The sequence below is a fragment of the Micropterus salmoides genome, unplaced genomic scaffold (assembly GCF_014851395.1).
Source record: "Micropterus salmoides isolate LMB-PRFRI ecotype aquatic unplaced genomic scaffold, ASM1485139v1 Ms_hic_scaffold_20, whole genome shotgun sequence".
In the NCBI taxonomy this organism is placed as follows: domain Eukaryota; kingdom Metazoa; phylum Chordata; class Actinopteri; order Centrarchiformes; family Centrarchidae; genus Micropterus; species Micropterus salmoides.
Window position 1 is genome coordinate 18,755,254 of NW_024041151.1, and position 14,313 is coordinate 18,769,566.

The 14,313-nt window shown below is 40.0% G+C and overlaps 1 protein-coding gene and 1 long non-coding RNA gene across 2 annotated transcripts in view; one reads left to right on the forward strand and one right to left on the reverse strand.

Annotated features, from left to right (window-relative positions):
- Nucleotides 1–14,313, forward strand: part of sh2d3ca (SH2 domain containing 3Ca) — a 68,524-nt gene that overhangs the window by 8,119 nt on the left and 46,092 nt on the right. The window contains 6 exon segments of the mRNA XM_038733482.1: nt 4,695–4,831; nt 5,337–5,372; nt 6,187–6,261; nt 7,414–7,698; nt 7,820–8,330; nt 11,769–11,808. Of these exon segments, the coding sequence (XP_038589410.1) occupies nt 4,695–4,831; nt 5,337–5,372; nt 6,187–6,261; nt 7,414–7,698; nt 7,820–8,330; nt 11,769–11,808 (1,084 nt within the window).
- On the reverse strand, nt 1,728–7,909 carry LOC119914283. Its single transcript, XR_005446751.1, has 4 exons — nt 7,770–7,909; nt 7,443–7,667; nt 2,676–2,775; nt 1,728–2,217 (listed from the first exon to the last, which is right to left on the reverse strand). It is a non-coding gene; the product is annotated as an uncharacterized LOC119914283 (long non-coding RNA).

Below are 14,313 nucleotides of genomic sequence, written 5' to 3' on the forward strand. Positions count from 1 at the left end.
CCATAATATCCTGATTATCCAAAGATTTGGGAGAAAAAAAACATATCACTACAACTTGATCCCTCATATATGTGCTATACAGGACGCCCTTGTAAAAGAGACTGTGTCTCAATGGGACATTTTCTGTTTAAATAAAGGTTTATATATAATGCGCTTCTCTGCAGGCATAAATAGTAATAAGAAAATACAGCAAAATGTATAGTGTTGGTAATGGATCAGAGCTGCACCAAATCATATAAATTGCAGTTTTCATTGAGGAGTCATTGTTTACTTTTAATGATTCAACACGTCACCAACAGATTAGTGTTACTATGAGAGCTGCACCTGGTGCAGATGAGTCACCTTCAGCTGGCTGGACTGCTAGACTCAAAGTGTTGGACACACAAACACACACACACACACACAGGCACACACACGCACAGGCACACTTGTATTCCTTATTCCCAAGCTGGCCTCTTGACTTCCCTCCCAAAGCACAAATGGGATGACACAGAAATGGATAGCAGCAGATTGTCCAGTAATGGAGTGTTTTTGTGTGTGTCTATGCAGTTGTGCTCTTTATAGACTCTTATCATTTACTGATATGGACATTTAATGACTCTGGTTATATTTTTACATCACAGTAAACATTTTCACTTACTCTCAGTTTATCTTATTTTGTGGCAAAGGAATAATAAATATTAATAAGAATCCTAATACAGTGTCTGGGAAAACCACATTCTTTGGAAGCTGTCTTTCCTGTTGTAACCGTGTAGAGCTACACCCAGATGCAAAGAATGGCAGATTCATGCCAAAACAATCAACAGGCTGCAAGAGTCATAAATTAAGCAGTATGTGTAAGGCCTGTACATACTTACAAAAATAAACTTAATTATAAGAGAACAAATGGATATGTTTTAAGAGTAATGCTGTGTATGTATATCACTTTCAGTTTGACCCGGTCAAGTAAAACAGAAATCAACAGTGGTTAGTAAATTGTTAAATGTCATATGGGCCAACAAATGCCAACTGAATAACTTCAGTCCCAGTCCAGGGACACAAGCTGCCAGAAATCAAAGCTGGCAGAGCTCATGTAAACTGGAGTGTTCTCAGGTCTCCTTGTATTTTTCCCAAATTACTCACTCAGTTGACATCTGAGCATCACAGAGACAGTGTCCCTGTCTATACAGAAACTTGCCAATCTCTCAGTGATCCTCACTCACCTTCTGTTAATCTTACTCTGGATGACACCCAAACCACTGCTGTGTGTTATGCATTACAGTTCTTTGCTATGACTGGTCTCTGTTTGGCCAATCAAGGCAGGTGATTTCTCCCCAATGTGAAATTCAATTATGTTTGGCGCCTCCTATAGTCTGTGTATCTGTATAGTATGACACATTTGAAATACTTTTATGTATTTGACTCCCCTATTTACAGAGCTTACATTCTTTAATACCTGTCACCTGCAACGGTTTGGCTATGTATATCAGCCAATAGGTGGCAAATTAAATCAACAATAAGATCACAATGTGCAGTTTAGAGCCCTTACCTTACAGCAAACCTGGATGCCCTGCAAACCATTTCTGAGTAGATACGGGAGAAATTTTCTCTTTATATAACCAGTACATTAATCACAGTAAAGCCCTCAACGGAAAACATAAAAAATTCTTAATGAAGAATAGATAATATATGTCAATGGTAGACAATAAGATGCCACGCATGATAGCTAAAGCATTTCACTCCAAACCTCATGTAATAATTTTTTATTTAAGGTCCTCACAAGTACAGCAAATGATGTATCTGTGTATATGCCAGGATGAATGTGTGCTTGTGTGTATTTGCTGCTTTAATTTCACCTTGATGACAAACAAGGCTTCGATAACTCAGCTCCCTGCCTCCCTTATGTGTGACAAATCACATCAACACAAAATGTCAAAACCTGACGACACAATCTGAAACATGGTCGTCTTGACCTTTTCCACCCGCCGTCGTTTCAGTTTACAATTGTTGTATTTTTCCAGCATTCCTCTTTATTGGACAGTATACAATATTAATTGGCAGGTAGAACGCTTGAAAATAAAAACAGATACCATGACACAAAGGAAGAGGGAGACATAGAGACAATCCTGACAGCCCACAGAATTTAGAGTGTTGATGCTTTCAGTGGTGACACTAAACAAAGACCCCCTTCATACTGAGTCTGAGCTGCTCCCTTCAGGGTGACGATACAGAGTACCTCTGGCAAACAAAGAGATCTGTTAGACATTTATACCTTGTGCAATAAACCTAATGAACAAACTCCATTAATCTACACCTTTCAGCATAGAAAACATACTTTACATTGTATGTATGTTGTATTAACTGTAGTGATGAAATGAGTAGCATTGATTGATGAAATAGGATGTTTTTATATCAAATATACAGTGTTCTGTTATATAGCAGCTGTGGCTTTCATGTGTTTGTCAAACCCACTTTGTCTATTGTGTTTTTTTTAAGGTCGTCATTCCTCATGTATTTGACAGCTACAAATCATATGATTACTGCAGATTATTCATGGTAACACATTTGTATAGATTAAACAACCCAACAGCATTATATAAAGTTAAAGCTTCAGCTAGCTACAACATTAAAATGCTTCTCACACATTTATGCATCAGTAATAATTACTTAATAATCTAATAAAAACTGTACTTTACCTATATTTTGCTGATAATGTTATGTTGGACTGCAGGACTTTAAGTTTTAATGGAGTATTTTTACGTTGTTGTATTCCACCACTGCAGCAGCTTTCAGAGTCTCCTCAGTAAATCAAAGAGAGAGCAGCTGTCATTGATCATCCACAAGAAAGTTGACAACAGCATCACATTAAAGGTCACAATCACATTCAAATAGCAGTAGATACTTATTCAGTTGTTGTTGCAGTGAAGTCAGGATAAATGATTTTGCAAATGTATAGCAGAATGACTCAGGTCATGTGCTGCACATGCACTGTAAAAGTCATCCGGAATTGAGTTTAAAATTTACATTCAAGTAGTAACAGTTCAGGGTAATTCATTCAAGTGATGTGTAGGTACTTTTCCAGAGGAAAGTGTAATAAGAGAAAAGCATTGTGCAATGCTGACAATGCTATAAAAAAAACACAGAGGATGATGGTTACAGTCAATTAGATACATATTACCTACTTATCAGTTCATTAATTTCTGGCAGCATACAGCAACATCACACTCATAAACAACCCTAATTAACAAGGAAGCAATGAAAAGATTTATGACTATTATCCAATAAGGACTATATAACTATCAGTACACGACTTTGCCCAGTAAGCTTTTATATTGTGTTTCTGAAGAACACAAATGTACATACACTTTAAGTAGGTAGAAAAACAAGTACATAAAATATGTGCTATGTTTGCTGTCTTTAGGATGTGTGATAAATGTACAGAATACTTGTGGTATGTTATTTTGGAAATTAAATAAAATGAAAGGTGTGAGGGATCTCATGAAGGAGCACAGCATTTACTGTGTGTTTTTGTCTAAAAAAGGTTTCAGTTTTGTGCGTCTCTCTCACAGGGCGGTGTGTATCATCGCGGCCTCAGGTCAAAGTGAGCTGTCATCGTATGAGGTGGCGGAGAGCTGAATTATTGAAAGCTTGTTTTTTCATCAAGGTGAAATTAAAGCAACACACACACACACACACACACACACACACACACACACACACACACACAGTCATTCACTCCAGCAAATTGCTTCTGTGGAAAACCTGTTTGGGACACAAAATAAAAGTCTAACGCACTACTTCAGTACTTCAGGGTGTACGTGAGCGCTCACACGTGTATGTGTGTGTGTTTACCACACTATATCGTATTTCTCACTTTTCCCAATCTACCTCCATATTGTTGGATTACAGAGAAGTGATTAGCAGTCATGTTCAGTTGGTTCAGTCCATAGGCTGCACCAAAAGGACTAGATGTTCTACTTGGACCTTACTCCCTAAAAATAACCTGTTCAGGTGGACATGGGCATTACCTGGAGGCACCAGCCACTCAATGGTTCACAGAAAAATATGGCATCACAAAAACACACTTTTTAAGACAAAAAAAAATTGTTACATGTATGACTGGATGAAACGGACCATTAGCCTGGTAATTAGTCTTCATTAGTCTTAGTGACTTTTAATTGGAAATGTGCAAGGCCAATTTAACAGCAATTTTCCAGACCAAGCAGGCATCTGTCTACAGTTATCTGTGGTGAAGTACATATAGAGTAAAACACAGTAGGTTGGCTGTAGTTCTGTTTTGTCAGGGACCTTTGGTGGCATCCAGAGGATGGCTAACAGCAGATTAGGGAGGGATCTCTGTGTAACTGTTTCTAACTGAGCACAGCGACCCTTTCTGAGACGCTGAAATGTCATAATTTATGTGTACATTCAAAGAGCCTTTTGTCCCTTAATTAAGAAGGTAAAAATGTTTTTAGTCTTGTTGACAAAATAAAACCAGACAATGTGATGGTGAACTGATGAAGTCTGAAATATTATCATCAGGGCATGTTGCTCTTTAAAGTTGCAGGATGATGAATATGTTAAAATAATAATAGTGCGTATGGTTTCAAATATTACCTTTAAAATAGGTACTGTTTCTGAATGTTTCATATGTACTGGAGTTTTCATTTTGCTTTGTATTTGTATGTTTTTTACTCTGTTCTATGCCTTCTCAGTTCACAGACTAAATATACTGGTGTGGTACAGTGTTCACAGGAAGACGAAAAGCGACTTTGCACAAGCTGCACGCCCAAAAGTCAACAGGAAGTGAAAACCCATAGACCCATTGCTCATGCTAAACACTACATGAGAAGTAGGTCCATACACTATATATTACAGTGACTATTACTCATCTCTGTGTTACAGTAGGAGCATATTAGCTGATCTCCCTGACCTGATATTTGAACACATTAAGTTTTACTGTATTATGCATGTTTTAAAAAAAAGAAATAAATTAACACATACGTAAAAAAAATGCAATGATATGCTGTATTTTGCGTTTGTATTTTGCATTTGTGGAGTTTGTTCCTGTTTGTTATTATGTTTAAATGATAAATAAGAGGAAGGAACAAACAACAAACAAACAAACAAACAAATGACACCAAGACACCAGTGAGTTTCTTATCTTTTTGTAGGGCACCATTGTTCAAAATAAATTGTGGTTTCATTGGATAAGGTTATGGACAGATTGTGGTCAGGGTTACAGTAAAAGAAAATCCATCATTGAAGGCTCTCTGGAGACAGGATGTTAACCTTGGTTTCTGGTTTTAAAGTCTTGCCATTCTGCCTTTATTCGTAAATGGGCCATTCTTCACAAGACAAAGCGACCTCTCAGCAAAACAGTCATTTTTCTGGTAAGTACGGTCACCAAAAAACCCCTTATGTAAATCTCTATCATCAAATGCTTCACTCCTTAACATAGAGCTTTCCCCTTTTGTGGGTGCACTGAAGGATGCTTTGCACTGAACCGAGACATGCTGACAAACAACAGGTCCCAATCACTACATAAATATTTTTTCTTTCATTAATTTCACTGAATCAGGCATGTCGTTATTCTTTTCTCCTTAGAAATTAGATGCACATTAGAATTATCTTAATAATGCATTAGGGTGCAGCAGCATTTTGAGAGATTAAGATTCTCTACCTTCAAACATTAACTATGTATAGAAACTGTGTTGGGAAGATTAAAGGACTCCTGGTTTGAAGTAAATAATCAGTGTCAAAGGTGAGTTATTACCTCTAGATGAGTTTATAACCAGCTGTTTATTTCAAAAGATCAAAGTCACCTATCAGCACTTGTGTTTTTAACACTTTACACCCCTCCAACTTTCCATGGCAACTCTATCTATCATACCAACACTTTTGGCCAGAGGCCACCCTCATATATTCCTATTTTTTATCTTACCCTTTTTTAACCCATGTCATCTCAAATCATCTTTTCATTTCCTCTTACCATTGGTCCTTTTTAGCTTTACACAGGAAGTGTCACGGGCTGCCCTGCCCCTGCTGCTGCCTCTCATATCTCAGTTTAGTCTCCCTCACACATGAATAAGTGTTTGCAGTATCTCACCCACAGAGAGGAACTGTGGTTCAAGGTTTGCCCTCCATAACAAGAACTGATCCTCCCTATCTGGCTCCGCTTTTCTGTTTTACTTTGTCTCCTCTCAGATGATCCATCTGTCACCCACCTGCAGCTGATCTTATACGCACACTGCAGCCACAACATGAGCATACGGAAACTGAGTGAGTACTGTGTGTGTGTGTGGAGCAGCTGCACTTTCACGTTCATGTGTTTCTGCATATAGTCATCTGGGGTGTGAGCAGTTAGGTTAACCAATGCTGTCAGCCACCGTTAGTTTTGCTACATTTTTGTGACAAGGATGACTTGCAAAACAAAATCAACTTGCATGACCTGTTTTGCTGTTTTGCAGTTCCGTCAATTATTAAAATATATACAATTCATAATAAAATATGATTTTAATTATATCCAGTATAGGTTTTGTAAAAGCAGGTCTTTTTCATAAATAGCAAAATGGCTGAATGCCTTCCGGTGTTGACACAGAAACAACCAAGCAGGACCAGATGCACCCACCCACACACACACATCCACACACACACATCCACACACACACATCCACACACACACACATATACCATCACTTTCATTTCATAGCTTCAAATGGTTGACTGCTTCTACATCTGTAGAGCAACACAATCAGTACAATAGCTCTACAAAAGGCCATTTTACTGTAACAGCTGGACCGAAAGAAAGGGACTTGTTTATTAAAGCTGCATTCATTGATTTGTTTCCCACTTGGGGGCAGCAGAAAAGCTGAAAACACAACATCTGAAAAATGAACTTTAAAAAGTTGCTTAGTCATGTTTCTGTCCATTTCATAAATCCAACATTCACTCTCCTTTTAGCTCTAGTTTTAGCCTATGCCAACGAATGAAAACTATCATCTTTTTTGCCTACAAAGCCTTCCAATATGTAGCACAGCTAGTTGCTAACTTTGAAGTGAAGAGTTGGAAAACCAAAACAATAAGCTTAAAGACACTACAAAGCTATGGAAAGATGAGGGAACAGCGGAGTTGGGTTTGTTCTCTTCTTTCCATGTTACAATCCAAATGTACTTAACCCTGTACTCTTTAGTTCCTCACACTTTTAGTTTCCTCCTTAAACATAACAACAACTCTTTTGCAAATGTCTCATTTAACTAACATATTATTCAAATAATCTAATCTCTAATTGAGAGGTTCTCTGAGGATTAGTTGGCAGAATAAAAACCCTAATAAAAGCGATAAAATTCAGCAGTTTTATACTGGACCAACATCATATAGTTGTAACCACACAGTAAGCATTTCTTCCCCTTTTCAAACTTTTCCCCTCTCAAGGTTTCAAGTGGTTCGGGAGCCTCACCAACCTCTCTTTTCGCCGCAGCACTGAGAAATCAGACTCCAAGTCCTCTCAGTCGAAGTCTGGAGCAGGAGCGGGATTTGCACCTGAAGATGGCGCTGACTGCGGTACGCCAGTCCTGGCTCCAGTTGCTGAGACAACAGTGGACGACATGGGTGCCATGCGGCCTCGCACCGCCAGTTACGTACGCTCCAGCGAGAGCTATACACACATGGGTACGCTGCCACGGCTACTGATGAAGAGGAGAGGCAAGAGTAATAAAGGTAAAGCAACTGAAGCTATGAACAACACTGAAGTGACAGCACTTCTATTTCTTTTCTTATTTTTCCTCTACCTGTCTTTGTCTGCTTTGATGTTTATTTCTGATGTCCCCCTCTTCTCTAGGAGGCCCCAGCAGCAGTAAGAAAAGTAAAGACAAGAGCAGCATCAGCAGAAGTCAAAGCCAGCGACCAGCAGGTGACAAAGACAGCTGGCACCCGAGGCCGACAGCCGCCTCATCCAGAGTGGCTGGAGACGGGGCTGGAGTTAAAGCTGGGCTCAAAAAAGACTCTCTCACTGATCTTAAGACCCAGCCTGAACCTACAGGTGAAACAAATACACAAAACGCCATCTCTGGACCCATTCCTGCCTGTGAAGATGTGTCGCCATCTAGTGGCTCAAGTGCTGCACAACAACCTGAGACATGTGACAAGCAACGAATCACCCAGGCAGGTGCAGGTTTGAACCCCGAAGAGACTTCATCACCTCCACTCAGTCAGGGGAATGATCGGATCCGGACAGGTGAGGATGATGGGTTAGGGTCCGGGCCTGTATCTGAAACAAAGGAGGAAGCAGAGAGCAGAGAGCTGACAGACGGAGCAGACAAAGGAAACCAAAACTCTGACAGCATTTACAGGTGATTCTTTTTAAATTTTCTTGTGAACTGTTTATTTTCTTTCCTTTTTTTCTTCCTTGAACGATAAATTCATTGAAGGAAGAAAGGTTACTGATTGGGGAGGAGAGGAGAGTGCCATTCATTTAAAGCTCTGTCCTGTACAATCACTTGTACAGGACAGAGTTTTAAATGAACAGGACAAATGATCCCTATCACACTCAACACAACATTTTGCATTTCGGTTAAACAATAAGTGTTTGATGCAGAGGTACAGTTTCCTTCTTCTGTGCTGATTTCCAAATTGGGAAACTGTCCCAAGAGGTCTTGAGAAGGGTCCCTGTCTAAAAGTCAGTGTTAGAAACACTTTACTCAAGTACTTTCATTAAGCACAGATTTTCCATAGTATGGAACATCACAGATGAAATTTTTTTTAGGATTATCCTGGCAAAAGGTTTTTTCAGTTGTTCTTAAGCCATAAACACAGGAGAGAAAAGTACTTAGATCTCTCAGGGCTTTCATATTTGTTTGTATGTTTCTTTTACATTTACAAAAAATAGAAGATTTAAAAAATAAATATTTTTTCTTTCTTACCCCATAAATAGTTATTAGTAGACCTCTTTGTCTAGTGACACTTTGGGCAACCCCTTGGTTGTAAACAATTGAACTACACTAAGGAACTGTATAACAGGTAGTTAAAGTAGTAGTAGTAGTTATCTCTCCACATCGCATCAGCACATCAGTATTAGCAGTTTTGTAGTGACATATGCTGCAGAAACAGTACGTTTATTTTTAATACATTGAGTATATATGTACATTAGCCGAAAATACTGTGCAGATAGAATTGAATGAAGGGCTTTGTGTATTTTTACATTGTTGTATTGGCACCACTTCTTCCACCATTAGTCAAAATCTGAGTCTTACATTATTTCAGATTTGTGATTACATGTTCCATTGGGCTATACCTAAAGTAATGTGTTTAACACAATTACCACAAAAATATGCTCAAGCTGTGTGGGTATGCCAGGGGGCGCAAATCAGTTTTTACTGCGTGTAAACCTTCCAGGGAAGTTGGACAGTTCACGCTTCACAGTTTGTGCTGACTTTGCTGTGGACAGGGCTTTTCTCAGGCGATGGGTGTGAGGTGAGAAGATAACAGGATTCATAACTTCACCTTTTCAAGGCAGCAAGTAACATTGATTCCTTTTATTGATCAGATGCTGCTGGAAAGCTACCGCACTGTTGTGGTGATGTTTTCTTATTTTGCATCGATGTGTTCTGACACACATGAGACCGACATAAACAAGCGTTTCTTGTGCGCATTGTGTGCGTTTCATAATGTTGTAGTTGTTTTATCAAAAAAATACTTTATGGAAGAGTTTGAGGGAGAATGTGCCTCCTGAAAGGTGCCCACCCCCTACTCCTCTCAGCCGAGCAGACTGCATTTTCTCGCTGCTTTCCCATGACATGCTAAGGTCTCCCTGCCTCCAATATTCCATGCATGATAGCTGAGTGCTTGTATCGTGTTACAGTGGGATTTTCACTGCGTGTGAATGTGCATGCCTGTGTGCAGGCTGCAGTCCTGCTGGTATGTACGGGCACGCCTCTACGAGCATGCACCCCCAGCCCATTAGTTCAGCCCAGGGACCGTGGGAAATATAGCTGTATGGTGTTGTACAAGTTCAGTATGGGCACATCAAAGACTCTCTCTCCCCTGTCTGTTCAGCCCTGAATCACAGGTCGTTCCTTCTCTCAACCCTACTGTCCATTTCACTCTCCAATTCTTATTCTGCCCAAAGTGCAGCTCTTCACTTCTTTGCCTGAGTTTGCCTGCTTTTCTGGAAAACCAATTTCATTTCTCAGAGAGTGCCTTTGGAGGCTGGTAAGCTGGTACAATTATGGGTTTTGTTCTCTAACCTCATTGTCCCTCCTGGAGTAAAGCATTTCAACTGTTATATTCTGTTAGAACTGTTATATTCTGATGAATGGGTATTTGACATTTAAAAGACAAAATTATGAATTGATTTATCAAGAACTAGCAGATTAATTGATATTGAAAATACTATACTAATACTAATTGCAACCCCAATCAAAGCCAATTCAAGTAGACTTTGATTATGTAGCCCAGCATCACAAGTTTCTCGCTGGGGCTTAAAATTTGTACAACATATTACAATCTCTTTCCGCACATCCTTGAGTCACATAAGGAAAAACTGAAAAAGCTTAAATAGGAGTAAGCACGTCATCTAAGCACTGATGGCATTTATGCTCACCCTCTTCCAAGTTAGGCAGACATGCTGTAGGTGCTGCTTGTACAGATTAGACAGATGTAGCAGCAGCAATAGAAACAGAGTTTCAATCTTTAGTAAATACAAGTCAAGTATAATATCAAGTTTATAATATTAAGAGTATAATATTGAGGACATATTATGTGTAATAAGTTCACGAGTTTCAGGAAAATGCGAAAAAGTTTCCTATCTCTAAAGCTACTTGGCCTTGCTTGCCAAACCATATTTGTAGTTTCAAAGCATAAACACAAGGCATGCTAGTGAGTGTTTGAAGCACAACTGGTAAGCTTGACATGGACTTCTTCTCTACTAGTGCTTGATGGCCATCTTATCAAGGTCTGATGTTATTTTCAAAGCCTGGTGCATGATTGGTATGTTTTTGTATTTAAAGCTCAGTCTCACATTCTTTTCCGGAGAAATGCTGACGTTATCAGTGCAAATGACGGAGGCAAAGACTTTACAGTTGTACAACCATTTCTGAAAAAGTTTAAACACAGGAGCAGCTTAGGAGTGGAATGTAGAGCTTCTCTGCCGTGGGACCTATTAACATTCCCAAGCCCACTGCCATGATGGGACCCTTTGATCTGGCCTCTTTGTGGTCATGTGTAACACGGCTTTACTCTGGGCCCTATGAGACCCATCATGAAATTGGGAGTTACGCTGATTGATCTTAAAACGTGTCTGCGAGTGTAATTGCCCCTTTAGCTCGCGCTCGCCCCATATCACAAAGCTACACAGCAGTATCTGCAGTATGGCTTCCTAGACTGCAGCACAGCGGGGGATTTGACACATGATCCAGATCCATCATGGGTGTAAAAGTGTGAGTTATTGCGCCCGAGAGATTTGAGAGGCCAGCTTCATATTCAGCAACCTAAGACGGTCAGCGGGATTTGTTATCTGTCTATTTTCCACGAAGCTAGATTGCACCAGCATTTTACTCAGTGGAGAGGCCGCTGCGGAAGTGAGTCATGGGAATACAGGCATGTTTTTTGCCTGCAGTAACATTCACTGCACCTGTTACAAGACCAGATCAAACACAAAAGCACCAGCATGTGCACATATGTGTCGATATGTACACACAATTTCAACAGAGTTTACAGCCCTATTCCTGTTATTACAACGCCTAACATCTCCCCTCTTTAATCTTTTTTTTTGCCTTTTTCTGTTTCTTCAGCTACATGAAGCCAGTGCAGAGCCAGGGAGAATATGTTGAGGTAAGTCTGCTCTGTCCCAGTGTATGTGTGTCTGTGCCCTAGTCCTGTCCTCTTCCGTCTGGGTCTGTGTCCTTGAATGTGTGGTATGATTGTACAGATGAATGTGCTCTGTGTGTGTGTGTGTGTGTGTGTGTGTGTGGCTAAAATGATTAGTGCTTCATACTGACAGACACAATTACTATTTATACTTATTGTCAGTCTTTCTACACATCCAATTGCTGGAGGTTAAATGTCACATCCAACCATATTGTCCTTTTAAAAACGTAATGTCATAAGTTTCAGTATTAAAAATATATTCATTTTTACTTTTACTAGATTGTAAAAACTTTTTGTGCTGCTTATGCAAAATGTCCATACATTAACCGTACCGGTGCTAGATTATGCCACTTAACACTTTGTCCACCCACTGGTATTAATGATGAATGTGAGAACACTGTTAGGTTGCTTGTAGAGAATGGAGAGACAGAATCTGACAAAACATCAGCTTTTCCTAGTATACAAAGTTTCACTTTTTTCTCAGTGACATACATGTAATGCCTGAGATGCCATTAGATATGAGTTGTAGTTTTCCGCCTGCATAAGCATCTCAGTTTGAATTTCCTCCTCCCTGCTCCCTCCCACGTTATTGAATTAGATTTTTTATTGTGAGCGCTCAGATGTAATTGTGGCTGATTATTAGCCCCTAGTCTTCAACAGTTATGCTCATTTCAGCAGGCTCACTCTGCATTTAGCCTAATTTGGTCTGCCATTTAGCTAATTGAATTTGGAGTGAAGCAGTGCTAATGTCAGCAGTGTGCACCTAGCAAGCAGTCTGTGCTGCAGCCAGTAGGTGGGGCCATACGCTGGAGTTGTGAACTTACAGACCAGAGAGCATGTGAAGCCGTTTCATGACCTTGGAGATAGATGACGGGGATTCGTGCATCTTGTAGACTACAAATACACATTGATACAGATATTGGACTTTAAAGGAAGCAAGAAGAGAGGGAAGGAAAGACTGAAATGAACTGTTGAGCTCTTGGGATCTGTTTTTCTATTGATTATACATCACAGGCGGAGTGGTAAAAGCCTTCTCCTGTGACCCTGACCTGTACTCCGGTTGTAAAACAAATATATCCAACTTCCTCTGACCACAACAAATTGACTGCTGTTAAATCCCACTACACTGCTTCCCTTGTTAGGATCTTAATGTTGTTTTTGCATCAGTGTCTCATAATTGAGAATATAGGCTTGTTTTACTGCTGTGTAAACAAAACTTTAAGTGCATCAGAACATTACATTGAGCTGTTTAGTATTAGTGTAGCGGCATTAAGCCACCCATATCCTCTCAGATCTTGTCTTGTCATTAATTTACTTAGTAGATGAAGGCCTGAACAACTGGTTTAATAGTGCCTCTACTCTTAAAAGTGTATTAATTTGTATAATGTTAGTGATGTGGTCTTTATTTCAGTTTAGGTGACCCACTGTGATATTGGGCAGTGCTAGTCAATTTGAGAGTCCTACAATTACTGATCTTATAATTTAGCAGCATTACATAGGGTGGGGTGGCATGGTGGTGCAGTGGTTAGCACTGTCGCCTCACAGCAAGGAGGTTGTGGGTTTGAACCTTGGTCGTTCCAGGCCTGTCTGTTAGGAGTGTCTGCGTTGGTTCTCTCTGGGTGTTCCGGCTTCCTCTCACCATCATAAGACATACAGGCTAGGTTAATTAGTGACTCCTAATTGTCCTTAGGTGTGACTGGTTGTTTCTCTATGTGTGGCCATGCGATGGACTGGCGACCTGTCCAGGGTGTACCCCACCTTTCACCGATGTCAGCTGGGATTGGGGCCTTCATTTGGTGGACATTTGAGAGGTGACAGGAAATGGGGCCAGAGGGTGGTGACTTGCAGAGTGCTTGTAACACAAATTTTCATTATATTTGTAATATTGTAACATGTAATATTGGATAAACACACACCAAGCACACCATTCAGATTTTAAAGAGCAAGAAGAGAAGCAGTGTCACTGTTTTCTGCTTTAAATCCCAACTCGCCTACTTTTTTCAAATGCATGTTTTGCCACCCAAATTAGTTTCATCTTTCCTTTTCTCACTCTCACACTCCACAACAGCCCCTCCCGCCACCACGCACCGCCCCACCCACTCCCTGAAAGCTGCCAGTACTACCTCCATCTCCTTCAATTTCTCTGAAACATTTATGACAGCTGATGTTTAAATCAGGAGCTGGCCTCAGTGTTCCCTGTTATAGTTGGAAAGACCAGGCCTGTGACTTTCTCCCCTGGTTTGTCATATGTGCATTTTCTCACTTACACATAGACAGTATCACACACACATCAATTGAAAATGAGTTTGACAGCGAGAAAGACAGACAAACCAATCTGATCTTAATATGCCCAAAGAAAATAAGCAATTGCTAAGAAAAGCTCCTGATGCATTCAGGGCAAGTTATTCATCATTTAGGCTTTATCATAAAAAATCCATCATCATTAATTTTTCATGTGGGGGTATGGGT